General features: G+C 41.7%; 1 protein-coding gene across 8 annotated transcripts in view; it reads right to left on the bottom strand.

Annotated features, from left to right (window-relative positions):
- AIFM3 (AIF family member 3) overlaps positions 1-20,011 on the bottom strand; it is a 140,466-nt gene that overhangs the window by 23,655 nt on the left and 96,800 nt on the right. For all 8 annotated transcript variants that reach the window (XM_077462116.1, XM_077462115.1, XM_077462119.1 and 5 more), the window contains 3 exons: positions 13,364-13,481; positions 10,505-10,603; positions 5,490-5,565 (listed from right to left, as the gene is read on the bottom strand). In XM_077462116.1, the coding sequence (XP_077318242.1) occupies positions 5,490-5,565; positions 10,505-10,603; positions 13,364-13,481 (293 nt within the window). The remainder of the gene's footprint in view (positions 1-5,489; positions 5,566-10,504; positions 10,604-13,363; positions 13,482-20,011) is intronic.

Genomic DNA, 20,011 nt, shown 5'->3' with positions numbered 1-20,011 from the left:
GGTGGGACCGCTCAAAAAAGAAGGCAGGTTTGAGGGGCTCCGGCCTCTTTAATTTAAGTTCAGCAGTCATTTTCAAGGACGAAAAACATGTTTAAATCATGGTCTCAAGTTTGTTCTGCCACATGCATTGAACAAGTTTAAGACTTTTAATGATATTCAGAAATTCGTTATTAATTAATATTAAGAGATATCTAGTAACCAATCCTTTTAGGTTGAAAAAGAGTGGCCCCTCAGGGATTAAGAATACCTCTTTAGCTATTGCTTCTGTTTTCAACCCCCCTGGGCATCTGGCACCCTCTATTTCTGTCTTTAGAGATTTGGTCAGTAAAGACCTTGAGCAGTTGCAGCTCAAGAGAAGTAGGGGTGCCCTTGCATTTAAAAGGGGTCTTGAGTTGTTGAAAAGCCATGAGGACATAGTAGTGCATCCTGCAGACAAAGGAGTAGGCATAGTTATATTGGATTCGGAAGCATATCATTTGGAGATGTTGCACCTCCTTTCAGATAGGGCTAGTTATGTTCCCCTCACAGGAAATTCTACAGTTAATTACAAAAAGGACCTTGTTTGCTTTGTGGAAAGGGGATTTCAATGGAACATTCTTACCAAAAAAGAGAAGCTCTTTTTGGTCCCGGTGACCCCTAGGGTACCGGTGATGTACTACCTCCCCAAAGTACACAAGGATCCAGTACACCGCCCTGAAAGGCCGATCATTAGTGGCATTGATACTTCCACATGGTTAAGTACATAGACCATTTTTTGCAGCCATTAGTGGCTAAAACCTCCTAGTTTTTACGAGATTCCATGCATGTCAACTTCAGGGTATTGAGTGGAGGGATAGCTATATCTTTGCAACTGCGGATGTGGCGTCCCACTACAATATCATCTCACATACGCATGGTTGTGAGGCTTTTGAACATTTTCTTGGAAGGGATGATGTGGTAGATGATCAACGGAAGTTAATTTTGTCATTACTTGATTTTGCGATGACGCATAATTATTTTTGGTTTGGGGGTTCTTATTATTTGCAAAACAGAGGAGCAGCCATGGGTGCCAAATCTGCACCAAGCACGGCCAACTTGTTCATGGCCAGATGGGAGGAGGACGTCATCTATACCAGGCCTAGGCCAGAGCTGATACTCTGTAGGTATCATTGTGAATTACTTCCTGCCGGCTGGAATGCAAACCGTTTCTGCCGCTAGTTAGCTGTCCCGCCTATATAATGCTCCTCTATGCACATCTGGCCATGCCCTTGATGATGTCAGTTCATGACAAAATGCATTGGGAAGAGTTTGTGACCAGACGTGGAGCCTGTGTAGGCCGTCTTGTTGGAGGTTAACATGTTATGAGAACATAACTAAAGCAATTATTAATCTACTAAAATGTGAGTGCATTTCCTATTATCTACAATAAATTGTGATTAAGATAACTGTGCCATGAGGCTTGTCCTTTTATGTTTCCTTGGGATGTACGCTGGTGTTATAACGCTGCTCTGAATAATGGGAAGGGCTTGTGTAGACCTGGTTACCTATGTTCATCTTACCTTGCTTGATTGAATGTGGTGTGCTGTGATTAAGGATATCACTTAAATCTCTGGCTGATTTGACCCCTGTAACAAGGGTCACAGAGGAGGGTAAGAGGCAGTGTGTTTGGATGACCGTGGTGGCTCTCCCTCTTTCCCATCTCTAAAAGACTGTTTTGAGTATTCATCACCTTGAGAACTGTATCTTTAAGTGCTGCACCTTTTTTTTCCAGTTGCAACTCATAACTTACTTGACCCATTCAGGAAGTTTATAAAACCAGCTAATGCAGGCAAAGCACAACTGAGACTGGTCCTTTTAACATCAAAACCATCATATATTCATCCAAGATCCATAAGATATCCTCCATCAAATTCAAATCTTCTTCAGATACAGTATCTCACAAAAGTAAGTACACCCCTCGCATTTTGCAAATATTTTATTATATATTTTCATCTGACAACACTGAAGAAATTACACTTTGCTACAATGTAAAGTAGTGAGTGTACAGCTTGTATAACAGTGTAAATTTGCTGTCCCCTCAAAATAACTCACACAGCCATTAATGTCCAAACTGCTGGTGACAAAAGCGAGTACACCCTAAGTGAAAATGTCCAAATTGGTCCTAAAGTGTCAGCCACCATTATTTTCCAGCACTGCCTTAACCCTGTTAGAGACCTTGTGCTCCTCCACCTTCCATTTGAGGATGCCCCACAGATGCTTAATAGGGTTTAGGTCTGGAGACATGCTTGGCCAGTCCATCACCTTTACCCTGAGCTTCTTTAGCAAGGCAGTGGTCATCTTGGAGGCATGTTTGGGGTCGTGCTCATGTTGCAATTCTCCCCTGTGGCCCAGTCGCCAAAAGGGGGGATCATGCTAGGCCTCAGTATGTCACAGTACATGTTGGAATTCATGGTTCCCTCAATGAACTGTAGCCCCCCAGTGCCGGCAGCACTCATGGAGTCACACTCCCACCACTATGCTTGACTGTAGGCAAGACACCCTTGTTTTTGTACTCCCCATCTGGTTGCTGCCACATACGCTTGACACCATCTGAACCAAATAAGTTTCTCTTAGTCTCATCAGACCACATGACATCTAGTAGTCCATGTCCTTAGTCTGCTTGTCTTCAGCAAAACTGTTTGCTGCCTTTCTTTAGAAGATTCTTCCTTCAGGGATAACAGCCATGCAGACCAATTTAATGCAGTTACTGGTCTGAGCACTGACAGGCTGACCACCCTACCCCTTCAACCTCTGCAGCAATGCTGGCAGCACTCCTATGTCTATTTCCCAAAGACAACCTCTGGATATGACACTGAGCAAGTGCACTCAACTTCTTTGGTCGACCATGTTGAGGCTTGTTCTAAGTGGAACCTGTCCTGTTAATCCACTGTATGGTCTTGGCCACTGTGCTGCACCTCAGTTTCAGGGTCTTGGCAATCTTCTTATAGCTTAGGCCATCTTTATGTAGAGCAAAAAATCTTTTTTTCCGATCCTCAGAGAGTTCTTTGCTATGACGTTCAATTTTGTACTTCCAGTGACCAGTATGAGAGAGTGAGAGCGATAACACCAAATTTAACACACCTGCTCCCCATGCACACCTTAGACCTTGTAACACTAATGAGTCACATGACAATGGGGAGGGAAAACGGCTGATTGGGCCAATTTGGACATTTTCACTTAGGGGTGTACTCACTTTTGTTGTCAGTGGTTTAGACATTAATGGCTGTGTGTTGAGTTATTTTGAGGCGACAGAAAATTTACACTGTTATACAAGCTGTACACTAGACATGTGCACACTGAAATATTTTGTTTTGGAGTTTCGCTTTCATCCAAAAAATACATTTATTTAGTTACTCCCAAAATTCGCTTTTATTTATTTTGTTTTTTGTTAAAAATTGCATTTGTCTGAAAATCCAAATTAATTAAGGTTGAATCTTAGGCTTATGGTGTCTGTCGACTGTGCAAAAAAGATTTGACAGAGCAGCTAAACTGTATGACTCTGTATAGTTTAGCTGCTCCGTCGAATCTTCTTAGATATAATTCAGGTTCTCTGACAAACGGACCAGATAACATTGACTGTCTCCTGAAATGATTCAGTGTGTGTGTCTCTCTCTGCTAGCAATCGTAAGTGAAAGTAAGTTGGCTGTACGAGTGTACTTAGTTCTAGCTATTTTACTGCTCCTCCTCTTTGGTTACAATCAGCCAATAACATTCATCATCATCATTATTTTTATTTTACTTCCCCCACCCAATTCCAGCAGCGATCTTTTCCCTCTATGTCGAATCTTTTCTCTCTATGTAGAATAATCCTGGACTAATAGAGTTAAGGTTAGGCACATTCGACTACAGGTTCGATAGACACAGATTGTTATTGTCAGCGTCATGTCTAATCTCCTATCTATATCGAACTGTTGCCACAACGAAAACAAAAATAAAGCATTTTTTTTATGCCGGATCTTTCATTTTTCGGATTCTGCACTTTCATTATCGTTTATTAAAATGATAAAGAAAATACCTGAAATTCAGACGAAAATGTATTAGGATGAAAACTAATGCACATGTCTACTGTACACTCACTACTTTACATTGTAGCAAAGTGTCATTTCTTCAGTGTTGTGACATGAATAGATATAATAAAATATTTATAAAAATGTGAGGGGTGTACTCACTTATGTGAGATACTATATATTGGTAATAAGCTTCATAAAGACATGGGCTCCCACCTAGATAGCACCATAAGTGTAATGACTGTACCAGTAAAGACCTACTATAATATTTGGTTTTGGGTGTTGGAAAGAATCTGGCTGCTTGTACATTTTTTTAAGCAGCCAGATTTTTTTCGTATATGTATATCCTGTTAATTTACACATCAACTAGATCAACATGACAAATAATTAAGTCAGGCAGTGCATTGAAACTTCAAATAAATACTTGCATATAAAAGCACCCATAGACACTGGCAGAAATCTAGCAGGTTAAGAGACGTTGGGTTTTATAAATTGCTACTAAAACTGAAAGGGATTGATAGACTCAGAAATAAAATAACTTTTTTGAAAATCGCAACTTTTATTGTAAAAGTCAAGTTTGCTTTGACTCCCGAGTCTCCCTATTATAGACTGATACAGATTAGAAAGAGGCAGGAGAAGTGGTGCTTAACTTTTGCAGGAAAAGTAGCAATTTATATATAAATTCAAATGCCTAGATATAGATCTACTGATCATTTTGTAGGTAATTCTCTGCTCCTGCATGTCATCATAGCTTAAATTGTGAGCTCTAATAAGCAGGGCCAACTGATACCTACTGTATTGCATTGTATTGTACTGTCTGCCCTTATGTTGTAAAGTGCTGACTTGGCAAAAAAAAAAAATATAAGGAGCATATCTGAATTTAAAAAGCATTCGGGCAAGAAAACTGAAAACTGTGGGGAGAGACAAAACCTCAAAAAATGTTTTTACATTCTCTGCAATGTTCCCTTTGCGCGTCTTTTTGTCTTGCAGACAGTGTCTGAAATAACTGTTACATTACTGTCCATTATGTACAGATCCAGCCTCAACAGTTGAAAGGGTGTATACTTTAACTTCATATTAAAGTAACCATGTTTTTATGACAAAGTTCTAATCTTTAGTATAATAATTATGCCTTCTAATCATGAACTACCTTAGTTTTTCTCTGGGTCTTTGTGGCATTATTGCATCTGTTCCTATTAAAGTCACAGAATGGTAAATTCCCCTGTCTGTCATGGGCTTTTTAAATAGCCATTTGGCTATGCCGGTAATTAACAGTTATGTCACAAAATAAAAGCCTTTACTTTTAAAATGTAATGGATTCCTTTGCATTAGAAGGAAAGTTTTTCACCCACCAAAGTGGTATTACGTACACAACTTTCAAAGCAGAGTGTACCATAATAAATAAGTAAATACATTTTTTTGTATTTGAAGGGTGCAGTATTTCTATATTCACACAATTCTTACTTTGTATAAAATGCCACAAATTTTAGTTCCTCAATGTCCCCTTGAATGATAACATCATCAAAACCTTCTCCATTGCCTAAAAAAAAAAAAAAACACAGAAAAGTTATCAATAGAAAGTCAGTTAATATATAGTATATACTTAAGCAGGGAAAGATTAAAATTTTGCTTTTTACTGCAATCTGGGGCTCTGAGATTTCCTCCCACTTCCTGTTCTGCAGTAAATGTTTTACCAGACTGAGATGTCCATTTATGAAATTTAAGAAACGGAGATGAGCTGCAATCCTGATGATCACAGCTCATTTCAGATCATTATCAGTTTATGAACAACACAGATGAACATGTTCTCCGCTGATCATCTCCGCACACAAAGAATCTGTCATTGACATAAACAGAAACGGGCAGTTTATGAAGGTGCGATCTCGGAACTTCACTGGTGACTTCTGCAGAATACACTCCCCCAGATTCTCCAGCTCAGAGGTGAAGACTGGGGAGAGAAGAAAAAATCCTTGTAGAACTAAGGGGCAAGAAGGAAGATTATTGACTTCCTTTTGCCTCGATCAGACCACCCCATGACTGTAAACATGTCCCCATGCCATGTTTATGTATATATTGTATATATATATATATATATATATATATATATATATATATATATATATATATATATATAACGTTTGTAGTCAGAGTCTTCACTTGGAAATGTGGTACCCTAACCTAACTACCAAGACCTTCAGTGTTCCTTGGCCTAGCTGGTCAGTACGCCTAAAAGAGGGCAAAAAAAGGACACAAAAGTAGATGTGATGAGAAAGCCTGATGAAGGGTAGGTAACAAACCATCTAGTAAAGTAGCGCACATCCGGATGGCTTCGGCATACGTATGCGGTATGTATCAGCTATAACAGGAGGAATTCCAGTGTCCTATGAATTGAAGAAAAGAATGGACCCCTGTTTGGAACCCGCAAAACTGCCCAGATCCCAAACAATGTCCCATAAATTATTTGGATTAAGCCTAATTACAGAGAAAACACAGACATGAGAAGGAACTGCTTGTAGTGAGAGTATACGTGGGGGAAAAGAAAGCAAGGGCTGACCCTAGGAGCTCCTGCACAATAATTGCAGAGAAGATCGACCACTTCAAAACAGACACCAGTTAAGTAGCTTTGTAACATTCCCACAAACCCCTGACCTCTCTGTCTATTCTTTGTATAGAGAAGTTTGAGAGGGTGACCTGCAAAAATGGACTAACTGTCAGGAGTTTGCAGAGGTCTTGAGTGCTGGACGCCTGATAGTGTTGGCGGATACAGCCAATACGCTATGGCAATATGCATAGAAAGCCAGAGTCGTGGACCCGAGAAAATCTTCCAACCCTTGGTATAAGCCTACAGAGTATGACCGGTTTGCCCAACAGCTCAGCACTGCCTGCGCTGAGGTGAATCACACTGATGAACTCTCCAAGGAAGTGAAACTTGTATGTCAGACCTAGCCATGTCAACCTACACACAAAGGACATGACAAAGGCCCTCATGTAACTAATTGGCAGTATTGACAAATAACGAAAAAGTGCCAAAGTATGCGTAAACTTGAGCAGACGAACTTTCGTAGGCAAACCACTCATGATGCAAGATGGCCGAAAACCAACTGATCATGGTCGTGGAATAAACATGAAGATGCCATTCCAATCACCCAATAAACTGGTCCCACATGATTAAGTCGTGACGTGATTATGCCTGTAACCTGACAACCAAGTCAGGGTCCTCAAACAGGGGAAGGAGGGCCAGACTCCATCCTGAGGAATAATTTTCATGGCATGATTCAACATACCCAAAGTGACTGTAAATGCCCCTCTGAACAGGCTGGGGATTGGACAAAAGATGAATGGTCTGACATATCTGACCAGATCTCCAGGCAACCTCGCAATCAAGAGATAAGAGCCGAGAGCGAAATCCAGAATAAATGATGATGTTTGACCCAGACCTACCACTTTGTGGGCCGTCTAGGGAACATTGGCTCAGCACACACCCTGAGAGAGACTGCAGATCCCTGGTCGGGAACCAGGGTCTCCATGAAACCGGAAATCAAGTGAATGAAATAACCCCTGACCCCCTGCAGGTACCAAGGATCCAATGGAGTGCTTGGCAAAGGTGTCAAATCAAGGACTGCTTTGACCCAAAGGTTAACCCAGTGGTGAAATGACAACATTTGTCTTGCGGTCAGGTCTGATGAAAGTAGCTTCAAAGCATTGTGAGGTCAGATTTTTATAACCAATACCCCCTTGACTGTAGGAAGTGCTGAATCGCCAGATCCACGGACAAGTTAGGTGATGGAAATACTTCCGCAAGAAAGAGGGCAGCCAAAAATGTGATAACGGAAACTTGCCACTGGACACCCCACCACCTACAGAGCGAGGGTGAAGAAGCAAACCAAGCACCCCTGAAAATGACTGCCTCCAGTAACTTGACAACGAAAGCATGACTGCCTGCAGAAGCCAAGATACTACATGCGAAAGACTCGAAATAGCGATGAGGCCCGAGTGCAGACCTGAAACATTCCCCCAACAGGGGCTGTCTGAAGACCGGGGATGGGAGATTCCAATAAAAAACACTCCTTGGCTCAGGCATATTGAACCAGAAAGCTTGATAAGACCGGTGGAGTAAGGGGGTGCCGACCTTGCCTGCAGGAATGTAGGAAGAGCAGGAGCTGGGGGTACGCTGACACCCCGCCTCTGACCAAGCGAGCTTCGATTACCCCCATCCTGTCTTACAACCATAACAGGCCATGGAGAGTATATTTTAGCCCACATAAATCTGAGTTAAGAATAACGCCCAGAACATGTTCCATGCTGGTGGATGGAAGTAGCTAGGATGGAATTGGAAACAACAATCCGAAGCGTTCTGCCCTCCTCCCAGCTGTGGCCAGGAAAGGAGAACCCCCATGACAAGCTCTGCTGTGTGCTTACGTATGGACCAACTCCTGAATGGTATACAGGCAAGAAGATTGTGGTCAACAATCATTTAAAAAACTAAACCACAGCCCATATGGATCTGTAGACATGACAGATCCTGGGATGTGAGCACTAGCTATCTGAACCCAGTTACATAAAGAAACCTGAATGAAAGGTACGATGAGACATGGAAGCAAACGAAGATGAAATGGCTACTAGTGTATGCCATACCTGCATAGCACCGACATGCTTTGACAGAAACACGCTACCACAGAAACACACTACAACAGAAACACACTACAACAGAAACATGCTATGCCAGAAACATGCTACGACAGCACTGCTATGACAGAACTCGCTAATGACAGAACCTGCTAATGACAGAACTGTTATGACAGAAACCCGCTAATGACAAAACCACTAATGATAGAACGTGCTAATGACAGAACACGAAAATGACAGAACCGCTATGACAGAACATGCTAATGACAGAACATGCTACTGACAGAACACGCTACTGACAGAACCGCTATGACAGAACACACTACTGGCAGAACGGCTATGACAGAAACATGATAATGTGAGCCGCTATGACAGAAACACGTTAATAACAGAACCGCTAGGACAGAAAATGCTGTGACAGAAACGCTGTGAGGCATGAATCATGAAATGACTATGGAAGTGGAGCTACCCCACCAATCAGCCCCCATCTGCTGGTCTGCAACCCCCCCCCCCAATTTGTGACCCCAAGGTAGCCTGGATAGCCTGGAAAGTCTCAGCTGGCTTGCTTTCCTGGCTCTCATGGCCAAAGCCAAAATATGTCCTTACTAGGATTTACTGAGAATCTGGTGGGATGGAGCCTTTGAACAATTAAATTAAATTGAAATGGCATTCTCTGCAGCCCCCCCAGCTGATCAGTGTGGACCCCACCTCGTTGATACCCAGCGTGAGCACCGGGAGGAGTAAGAGGGTGGACCCCCCCCCATGCTGCTCGGTGAGCCGGCGTAAGTACTGGGAGAAGTGAGCGGGCAAGTGAGCGGCTCCCTCCTGAATAAAGCCTGGCGTGAACCCGAGAGAAGTGGTGGCGGGCGAGTGGTGAGGTGTGTACTCCCTTTTGTGAGACACTTTATATGTATATATATATATATATATATATATATGTGAAAATTTGGACATTTTCACTTAGGGATGTACTCACTTTTGTTGCCAGCGGTTTAGACATTAATGGCTGTGTGTTGAGTTATTTTGAGGGGACAACAAATTTAAACTGTTATACAAGTTGTACACTCACTGCTTTACATTGTAGCAAAGTGTAATTTCTTCAGTGTTACATGAAACGATATAATAAAGTATTTACAAAAATGTGAGGGGTGTACTCACTTGTGTGAGATACTGTATATATTTTGTTTGGGAGGACTAATTATTTTATTACCATGAGATGGGTGGTTTTCTCTGAGAATGCCCATGTACTCAGCAGCCGTAATTTTTCACTGATTTCTTAGAACCACAATCTTGCTATGTCTCACTAGATTACAGTAACAGGAGGCCTTCTCCACAGTTCAAAGCGTTTGTAGATCACTTTACTCAAAAGGAGAAGCGATCTACACCACTTCTTAAACAAGCACTTAGAGGAGAGAGATCTCCTCTGAGAATGCCTGAGAACTCAGCAGAGGAAATTTTCCACTGCTTGATAAATGGGCACCTGAAAAGTGGGAAGAATTCTCGACCAGCAACACAAGTTTGGCCAGCTTCTGTTGGACAATGATGCTGGAAAACCAGCAGCCGACTGGCTCCCGATCAGTGCTCTTAGCCAATAACTGAGAGCAGAGTGCTCTGGCAGGGGGGCCATCCCTCTGTCAGGAAATAACAACTCAGCGACTCCGACCGGTGCTGTCAGTGGGTTAAATGGAAGCACTATTAGTGTGTACAAGGCTAAAGTGTACAGTACTGATTATGTATACACATTTAAGATATATTAAAAAATAAAATAACTCAGAATATGAGTTAATTGAATGCAATATTTAAATATGCCATATGTCTCTTCTTTACGAAAAATAGGTAAATGATTATTATACCTGCATAACGTATACTCTTTCCAAACATGGCTGTCCATAGATATGGAATAGTGTTGATTTCAGTGCCTTGTGCCAGCATGTTCAGTGCTGCTATGCGACCTATGTCCCCAAAAAAGTGTTTTGTAAGGAAAGGAATAAAAAATATAATTAATCAATCAAGTAATAGTCATATTCTCATAAATGATTGCACTATATATACAGGAGCCTAACAATAGTACTTAAAGATATTGATTTACTAAAACTGGAGAGTGCAAAATCTGGTGCAGCCCTGCATAGAAATCAGCTTCCAGTTTTTTTTAATCAAAGCTTAATTGAACAAGCTGAAGTTATAAGCCGATTAGCTACTATGCACTGCTGCTCCAGATTTTGCACTCTCCAGTTTTAGTAAAACAACAACAACCCCAAAGGGTTAGTTCACCTTTACCAAAAACCTGTTTCATGAGGCATGTAAATGCACTACACCCAGTGGCGGCCAGTGGTATTTTTTGGGGGGGGGTGGCAAACAGTGCGCAGCCAGCCATCGCCCCCCTCCCTCGGTAAGTTTCACCTGGCAGCCGCAACACTTACTGTGGGCTTCCCTCCGGACGACCAGCTTCTATATCTCCTCTCCCCGCGTCTCCGTCAGTGGTGGGTTTCAGTGTGAAAATATCGAATACATTCGCTATTGTCACACAACTGGGTGGGCTCAGAGCGCAGTGCTTTGCATCCTGAGCCCACTCTATTTTGAAGCCTATTAGAGCCTCTGGCTCTAATCACGTGCTTCAATGGAAAACAACCCCATCCCCCCCCCACCGCCATTGGAACCCATAGTCCAGCGTCTCTGTTTGTAGATAAAGGGCGCGGACACATGGATAGGGGGGCAGTTTCCATGTTCCCCCTATGGACGGACCGCCACTGCCTACACCTATAGCAAGGGTATTAATCAATGTTGGGTTAATATGCAAAGTTGTTGTTTTTTTGTCCACAGAACCCCCTCCTTATCTGTACAGGTAGTTTTTTGGTGAGGTGAACTTACCCTTTAACATGCTAACTATATCTACCAGGTTCTACCTTATAAACAATCCCATCACTGAATACTGGGCGACTTGAAAAAGAAGAGGAAGGACAAGGTATATTAGACAGGAACGTAGGGGAACAGGACCTGTCTTCATAAATACTAAGTACATCATTAGGAAAAAACTGTGAAATGTATGTAGGAGACAATAAATGTATCTAAAATAATATAAAGAGAGTTGTCTAAAGGAAACCTACTGAGGAAGTAGGGGGGCCTGCACTTCTGAGACAATGAGTACTCTGGCTCTCATGCTGATACAATGGCTTTTTTACTTGGCTTCTATGAATTACTGACCTGGAATAAGTGCACAGCTCAGGAGTTCTAATTTACATACTGACTTAGTCCTAGTTCACACTGGCGTGATGCGGGAAACCCTGCGATTTGGTGCCGGTTCCTGCATTGCACCTGAATCGCACACTGGTTCACACTGACGTCTGCAAACCACTGAGGATGTCAATGTTAAGTTAATGAAACCCCCGATCGGTTCACAGATCACAGTGCGAACTGTTAAATGGTGGAGGAATTGGATCGCATAGGTGTGAACACCCATGGGATCCGATTCCAGTGCGGATCAAAAAAAGGGTCCTGTACCATCTTGGTGTGAATGCGATTTGAGCAATACAGTTTGTATGGCTGAATTCACATCGCACAGACATTGCATGTGATCTGCACAGCAGTGTAATTATTTACATAATCAGCAGAAACACTCCCAGCATTCTCCTGGCAGCTAAGCTCATCAAGCACCCCCACTTCCAACAGTGATATGGAAACCTTCTAATATCCATAGTAAACACCAAAATGGTGACTTCAGTGCTTCTGTTGTGAACTTTGATAAATTGCTCTACAGTGTCTGAACCTACAAAGGTAAGTAGGGGCTTGTGTTCAAGCTCATATTTACTGGCCACGTGTTCACTTTAAAGGATAAGTATATTTTAATACAAAGTGTACTTATCTTTTTTCCTCTGGCCTTACCTAAACAATCAACTCTCGCCCTCCAAAGATGCATACTTAGCTAGACTTACCTACCGCCGCTTCCAGTAATTAATTACATTTTGGCTACGTCTGCAATATTACAGCCCCATAGACTTCCATGGGACTGTCTCTCACCAGCTCCCTACTTCTCTGGCCTTGGGGCACAGCCCCATAGAAGTCTATGGAATTGTAATTGTGTCCAGTTAGACTTGCTGTGCTGGATGTAAACAATCCTGGAGGCCGTAGCAGTTGGATCAATGTAAGTATGCATCTATGGGGGGGGGTTGGTGTTGTTTAGGTCAGAGCATAGGGGCAAAAGGGATAAGAGCTCTTTTTTTAAAAGTGCACTTATCCTTTAGGTTAAATAGAAAACCAAGTTGAAACAAGACTAATGGATACAAGTACATAAAATATTTTGTGACATAGCACTGTTGCATTTTTTGAAGGGTATCGGTTCTTGAGGTCATGGGAAAGCTAGTAATAGTTAGACACATTCAACGGGATTTGGTATGTAATGTTGCAGGCTTTTCATTACTCATCCAAGCAGCTTTTTCAGAACTGAAGAAGCAAGCTTGGATAAGTATTAAAACATCTTCAACATGACAGAACATGTCTAGTTAAATATTGAACATGTCCACTTAAACATGTCTAACTACTACTAGGTTCCTGTGCATTTGTTTTCCCGTTGACTTATGTACAGTAACTATTATGCAGACAGGTAACAAAAAAATATGTTATGCTATGTTCATTAAATATTTCAATGATAATTCATTTTGCATTCATAACATCATGGATCATTGTATTTGGTGTCATTTTGTTTGTCTCAATGTTACCTTGCATATGTGCCATCTGCCAGTGAGGTACGTTAACTTTCTTGTTATTGCGAAAAGCTAATGGGAAAGTCACAACATCCCCTGCAGCAAAGACACCAGGAATGTTTGTCTGCATCATCTGAGAAAAGTAATGATTGCTGTATTTATTGAATTAGCATGATTTGCACAGGTACATATGCTTGGCTGTTTCATGATAAACCAGAATACATAACAAAACATTAGCTCAATGCCTCTTTATCTTGTAGTGTCCACATTACTATGTATACCAAAGTGTTACTGTTTCGACTTTTGAGCAACCATATTCATTTGTGGTATACATTCATCAAGATGCTGGAATGTTCCTTGGGGATTTTGGTCCACGTTGACTTTATAGTTCCAACAGATTTGTTAACCACATTCATGCTACAAACCTCTGGTTTCCTTTCTACCTGTGGAGTACCTCAAATTCTGATCGTACAATCTGCATGCCACAGCAGAAATCTGGATTCTTCAGAAGTAGGCATCATTTTCTAATCTGGCATGTTCTCCTGTTTATCATTTACTTTAAATTCTAGAGACTATAGCATACCTCCCAACTGTCAGGGATGAAAACGAGGGACACCCATTAGCAAAAGTATGAATGCATATGAAACACCCCCTGCCACGCCCCCTTAAAAAGAAGAATTACACAAAAAAATTAGATAAACCCACAAGTGCTTTGTTTTTACCACTACTATTCCTTTATATTGGCTTTTGGAATTTACAAATGCAGCACTTTAGACATTGGATAAAAGGTTTATCACCGGGGAACACTCTTTGAAAGATGAAAAGTGCATTTTATATACAATTATATAGATCAGACCAAAATAAGGGACACATGAGGAGGAGAGAGGGACAGAGGGACATTGTTCCAAATGAGGGACATTTTTCCAAATCAGGGACAGTCCCTCCAAATCAGGGACAGTTGGGAGCTATGCTATAGCCCATGATAGTCGTAGTAGGTCAGCAGTTTCTGAAATTCTGCATCATAAACAGCATCTTTTACAGTCACAACTTATGATTATTATTAGTCATAACTGATTATTATTACAATAATAATCATTATTATTACTGATTATTATTACTCTGTGACCTTGGTTTTGTTTGCACCTGTCTCAGTTCCATCTTGTCTTTGGTTTGTGCCTTATCTTACCACTTTTTCCTTCTGTTTTGCTCCCAGTTTGATTACCTGTTGTGTCTGTTATCCTTTTATGAAACATATCTACTTTTTTTGCCAATGTCTGTCTGTTTATTCTAATTCAGTAGCTCCCCGTTTTGTGTCTGTTCAAGCCTGCTTCTCCTTGTTAACCTTCTACGTTCCCTGCTTGCTTCACCTAAAATAGACCCAACTCCAGGTTCTGTTCCTATCGGTTTCTCCTGGCTGGTTCCTGTTTCAACCCAGGTTCACACTGCTGTGGGATGGAAATTGTGCGAGTTGAGCTGAATTCGCACAATTTCATTCACGCATGTCAGTCCAACGGAAATTACTTTTGCAAATCAGTGTGGCATCACACTGATTTGGACGGTGCCATTGCCGGAAATAACAGCCGATTTGGCATGCGATTTGACATGTCAAATCTCATGCCAAATTGCATCAATGTGAACCTAAGCTTAGTGTCTGTCTGTCCAACTCACAATTTACCATCTTGTCATCTCTAGAGGGAGAGGTTTGTCAAGCAGCTAACACTGGTGGGCACCTGTGTTAGAACCTATGTCAACTGTCTTTTTTTAAACCTAGGTGTATTCAAAATAAAAAAAACACAAACAATTAGCACATGGCACATGACTTACTAGTGATGTGTCCCTTGTTCTGCTGGCTCCTGGTTTCCGAGAAATGTTCCTTCATCAATACCTAATCTTAGACAAGCATCAAACTAATTTTAAAAGTAACCTGCATATACCTATCAAAACAAGCCTGATGCTTATCAACACGGCAACAACAGGCCCCAAGCTTAACAACTTAAAGGATAAGCTCACCTTTACAGAAAAATCTAGACATCCAAAGTCTCCCAGGAGCCACGGGAGTCTCCTGCACTCTCCGGCTCATGGACACCTGCGAGCGCCGGGTGATCTCCTGGCTGGGCCTGTCACTCAGCCACAGACAGAAGACAGAGCAGCCCAAGCAGCTGAACAGTATGGACAATTGGGCTACTCTGTCTTCTGTTTGTGGTCAGGGCCATCTTTAACGCAGGGCAAATAGGGCAGCTGCCCCTAGAGCCCACGCTGCCTGCACACTGAGGGCTCCCCATGATGCCACTGTCATTAAGGCAGCACCACAGCAGTAGTTCACAGAGAGCAGGGGAGAGAGGGAGACAGAGCCGGGAGCGCCGCTGACACTCAGACCCCACAGCTATCTGCTGCCATAACAATGGTATTTAACGTCAATGTGGCGACATATGATGTCCGGAAGGGGTTAAAGCAGAGAAAAAAGAAAGCCTCCTATTCAAAGTGACTGTTAAAGACAGTGACAGCTGGTGCTCCATTGGCCGGGGGGATGGCAGACAGACCCCCCATCGCTCCAGCCCTCCAGCCTGTGTTGGGCACCATACCCACCCCCAGTTACTGGCTCACTTACCCTGTGTTGCCCCCGGACTGACATGTTGAAGGGTACTCGCCCTCCCCCTCCGTCTCCTCCGTGTCCCCCCTTCATCTTCCATCCAGTGGCGGCTGATGGGTTAGCTGGGCTTCCCCTGCATCTCCTCGGCATCACGGCGGCTGTGCGTCTCCTCCCTCCTCCCCCTAGGTCAATAGGTTCACTTCTCCTTTCACGTTTCCGGATTGGCCAGGAGAAGAATAGGTATGACAATAGCGAATATTCATTAGCTATTGTCACACAACTGGGTGGGTTTAGGACACAGTGCTTTGCACCCTGAGACCACCTTTTTTTAAGCCAATTAAAGCCTCTAATCACGTGCTTCAATAAAAAATAAAAAAAAACACATTGGAGTCCATGCGTCCAGTGCCCCGCATGTAGATTAGGGGGGCGCCGCCCCTGCGCCTTGCATTGCGGGCCGCCACTGGTTAAAGAACAGTTTGACTAACCAATTTTTTGAATTGTGGTGGTATACCAGACCTGCCTCCATTCCCTTACATGTATGTATCCATTTTATTATCTCCGATTATCGTACTGGTTTATACTATCACATTGGCTGTCCCTAGCCCTTGTAATAAAAGTATTTGACACTTCACCCAGGCCTCCTCCCCACTCCCAAACCTAACAACTGACTGTAAGTGACTTCCAAAAATGTTTTTATTAAAGCAAATTTCCCCTTAATTGTATGGCCATTATTCATATCAGTTAGGCTGCTATTTTTTGCCTAAATTAGCCAAAGGCAGTTTTTTTTATTTGTACATTAGTGGCAGTTGGCTCTCATATATCACAGCACATTGGCAAATTAGTATTCAGAGAATCACTTTGGAAATGCAATCTGTTGAAAGGTTCAGCTGTAAGACAGCAGTAGTAGTGACTGCAGGAGATATAAATAAGAGAGACAGGGGTTATTTGAAGAATGACCCTTGTAAGACATTAGCACATCTGTGAGCTATGAGTATTAGGGATTCTTTTACAATCTAGAGCAAATAGCAGCAGGATTTTCCTGGCATCCAATATGAGCAGGATCTTCCTGACATCCAGAAGCAGCAGGATTTTCCTGACATCCAACAATCAGTGAGAGAAACAATTAATTTAGTTCCCCTTTCATATATAGTCGTTACTAGTTGTTTTTTTTATTTTATATTCCTTATTCATGGAAAAATTCCTTACAAAATATATCTGCCTTTCCATGTTGCAAATAATCCCATAAATACAGAATATATATGCAAACACTCTGAAAGTGGTGGTGCCTGCATACACACATTTACACTGATCTGTCTTTTAGCTTTTCCAGATGTTTCCCAGCTGCTTTGTAGGCACAGTGCAGGACCTGGATTCTGTACAACCTATTTTCTTCAGCTCTACAAGCTTCAAAGCACAAAGGTCATAGAATCTCTACTTCTCCCTCTTAAGCCTAGTACACACCACTTGTTTTTTCCCTTTCAAAAAACTCTCAGCTCAGGTCCAATCAGCTGTACTAACAATCCGATGTTAGTACAGCAATCTCCCCTGCAGAGCTATTGTGTTCCGACAGGGACATTCCCCCCGCAAGAACATTCCGGTCAGCAGTCTCAGCCGTTGGCTAAGAACTCTGATCGCGAGCCGGTCTGCTGCTTGTTTTATAGCATGCTCGTCTGATTTCGCCAGCTTCTGTTGGACCGGATGCCATACACACGGGCCAAATAGTGTTCTATTCTGATTCTATTGCCTTTGTAGAATATCAGTTTAATGTGCATCTAAGGATAGTTCAGTGTGAGTGTAGTGCGACCATTAATCTTTACATTAGTATGAATGTAGGGATAGTTCAGTCTTTGTGAGTGTAGTACTACCATTCATCTTTAAATTAGTGTGAATGTAGGGATAGTTCAGTCACTCCATTGCGTTACCGCAAGTTTAACGCCATATAGTTCTGTACGTTACTGCAAGTCTAACGCCGTATATTTCATTGCATTACTGCAAGTTTAAAGCCATTTAGTTCTGTGCATTCCTGCAAGTTTAATGCCGTATATTTCATTGCATTACTGCAAGTTTAACGTCATATAGTTCTGTGCATTACTGCATGTTTGACACAGTATATTGAAGTATATTATTGTGTATCCGTGGAGTGTATATGTCGTGAATACTCAAATTACAGTGCACCAAACATCACTTTCCATTGATTAACCACTTGACCACTGGGCACTTAAACACCCTTAATAACCAGACCAATTTTCAGCTTTCGGTGCTCTCACAATTTGAATGACAATTACTCAGTCATGCAACACTGGACCTATATGAAATGTTTGTCCTTTTTTTCACACAAATGGAGCTTTCTTTTGGTGGTATTTAATCACCGCTCGTTTTTTTATTTTTTGTGCTATAAAAGAAAAAATACAGAAAATTCTGTAAAAAAATGAATTTTTCTTTGTTTCTGTTATAAAATTTAGCAGATTAGTAATTTTTTCTTCATACATTTTGGCCAAAATTTATACTACTACATATCTTTGGTAAAAATAAGTACAAATTGGTGGATATTATTTGGTCTTTGTGAAAGTTATAGAGTCCACAAGCTATGGTGTCAATATCTGAAAATTGATCACACCTGAAGTACTGACGGCCTATTTCAATTCTTGAGACCCTAACATGCCAGAAAAGTACAAATACCCACCAAATGACCCCTTTTTGGAAAGAAGACATTCCAAGGTATTTAGTAAGAGGCATGATGAGTTTTTTTAAGTTGTCATTTTTTCCCAAAATTCTTTGGAAAATCAAGATTTTTTTACTTTTTTTTTTTCACAAAATTGTCATATTATCAGTTTATTTTTCACACACAGCATATGCATACTACAAATTACACCCCAAAACACATTCTGCTATTACTCCTGAGTACGGCGATACCACATGTGTGAGACTTTTACACATTGTGGCAACATACAGAGGCCCAACATGCAGGGAGCGCCATCAGGCGTTCTGGAGCACCCAGGACAATTCTGACATTTCTCTCCTACATGTAAAAATCATCATTTATTTGCTAGAAAATTACATAGAATCCCAAAACATTATATATGTTTTTTTAGCAAACACCCTGGAGAATACAATGGTGGTCGTTGCAACTTTTTATCTCGCACGGTATTTGCGCAGCAATTTTTCGAATGCTTTTTTTGGGAAAAAAAACAGTTTTGTGCTTAAAAAAAACACAGTAAAAGGTAGCCCAATTTTTGCATAATGTGAAAGATGAAGTTACGCTGAGTAAATAGATACCTAACATGTCGCTCTTCAAAATTGCACACGCTCGTGGAATGGCGCCAAACATCGCTACTTAAAAATCCCCATAGGCGACGCTTTAAATTTTTTTTACTGGTTATATGTTTTGAGTTAAAGAGGAGGTCTAGGGCTAGAATTATTGCTTTTGCTCTAACGATCGCATCGATACCTCACACGTGTGGTTTGAACACCGTTTTCATATGTGGGCGGGTTTACGTATGCGTTCGCTTCTGCATGCAAGCACATGGGGACAGGGGCGCTTTAAAAAAAAAAACAATTTTTATAGTTCATTTTACTTTATTAATTTTACTTTGACATTTTTTTTCCCCAAAAATAAATTTTTTGATCACTTTTATTCCTATTACAAGGAATGTAAACATCCCTTGTAATAGGAATATGGCATGACAGGTCCTCTTTACAGTGAGATATGGGGTCAATAAGACCCCACATCTTACCTCTAAGCTGGGAAGCCTTAAAAAAAAAAAAAAGATTCTGGCTTTGATCGTATTGGCGAGTCGGTAGAAGCACTGGAGGGCAGCGGAAGGGGGGTGTGTCTATGGCTGGGTATTGCAGGGTATCACCGACTATGGCTGGGTATTACAGGGTATCTCCGAGTATGGCTGGGTATCTCCGGGTATGGCAATTTATGGCAGGGTATTGCAGAGTATTGGCAGGGTATTGCAGAGTATTGGCTGGAATTGTACTGCAGAGTTTTGGCGGGTACTGCAGAGTATTGGAGGGTAGTGCAGAGTATTAGCGGGTATTGCAGAGTATTGGCGGGTGTTGCAGAGTAT

Source organism: Lithobates pipiens, unplaced genomic scaffold (genome assembly GCF_037356315.1).
Source record: "Lithobates pipiens isolate NorthernLeopardFrog02 unplaced genomic scaffold, aLitPip1_a1.2 Scaffold_3, whole genome shotgun sequence".
Taxonomy (NCBI): Eukaryota; Metazoa; Chordata; class Amphibia; order Anura; family Ranidae; genus Lithobates; species Lithobates pipiens.
Note: the sequence above shows the minus strand (reverse complement) of the source record. Positions and strands in the feature narration are given on the sequence as shown.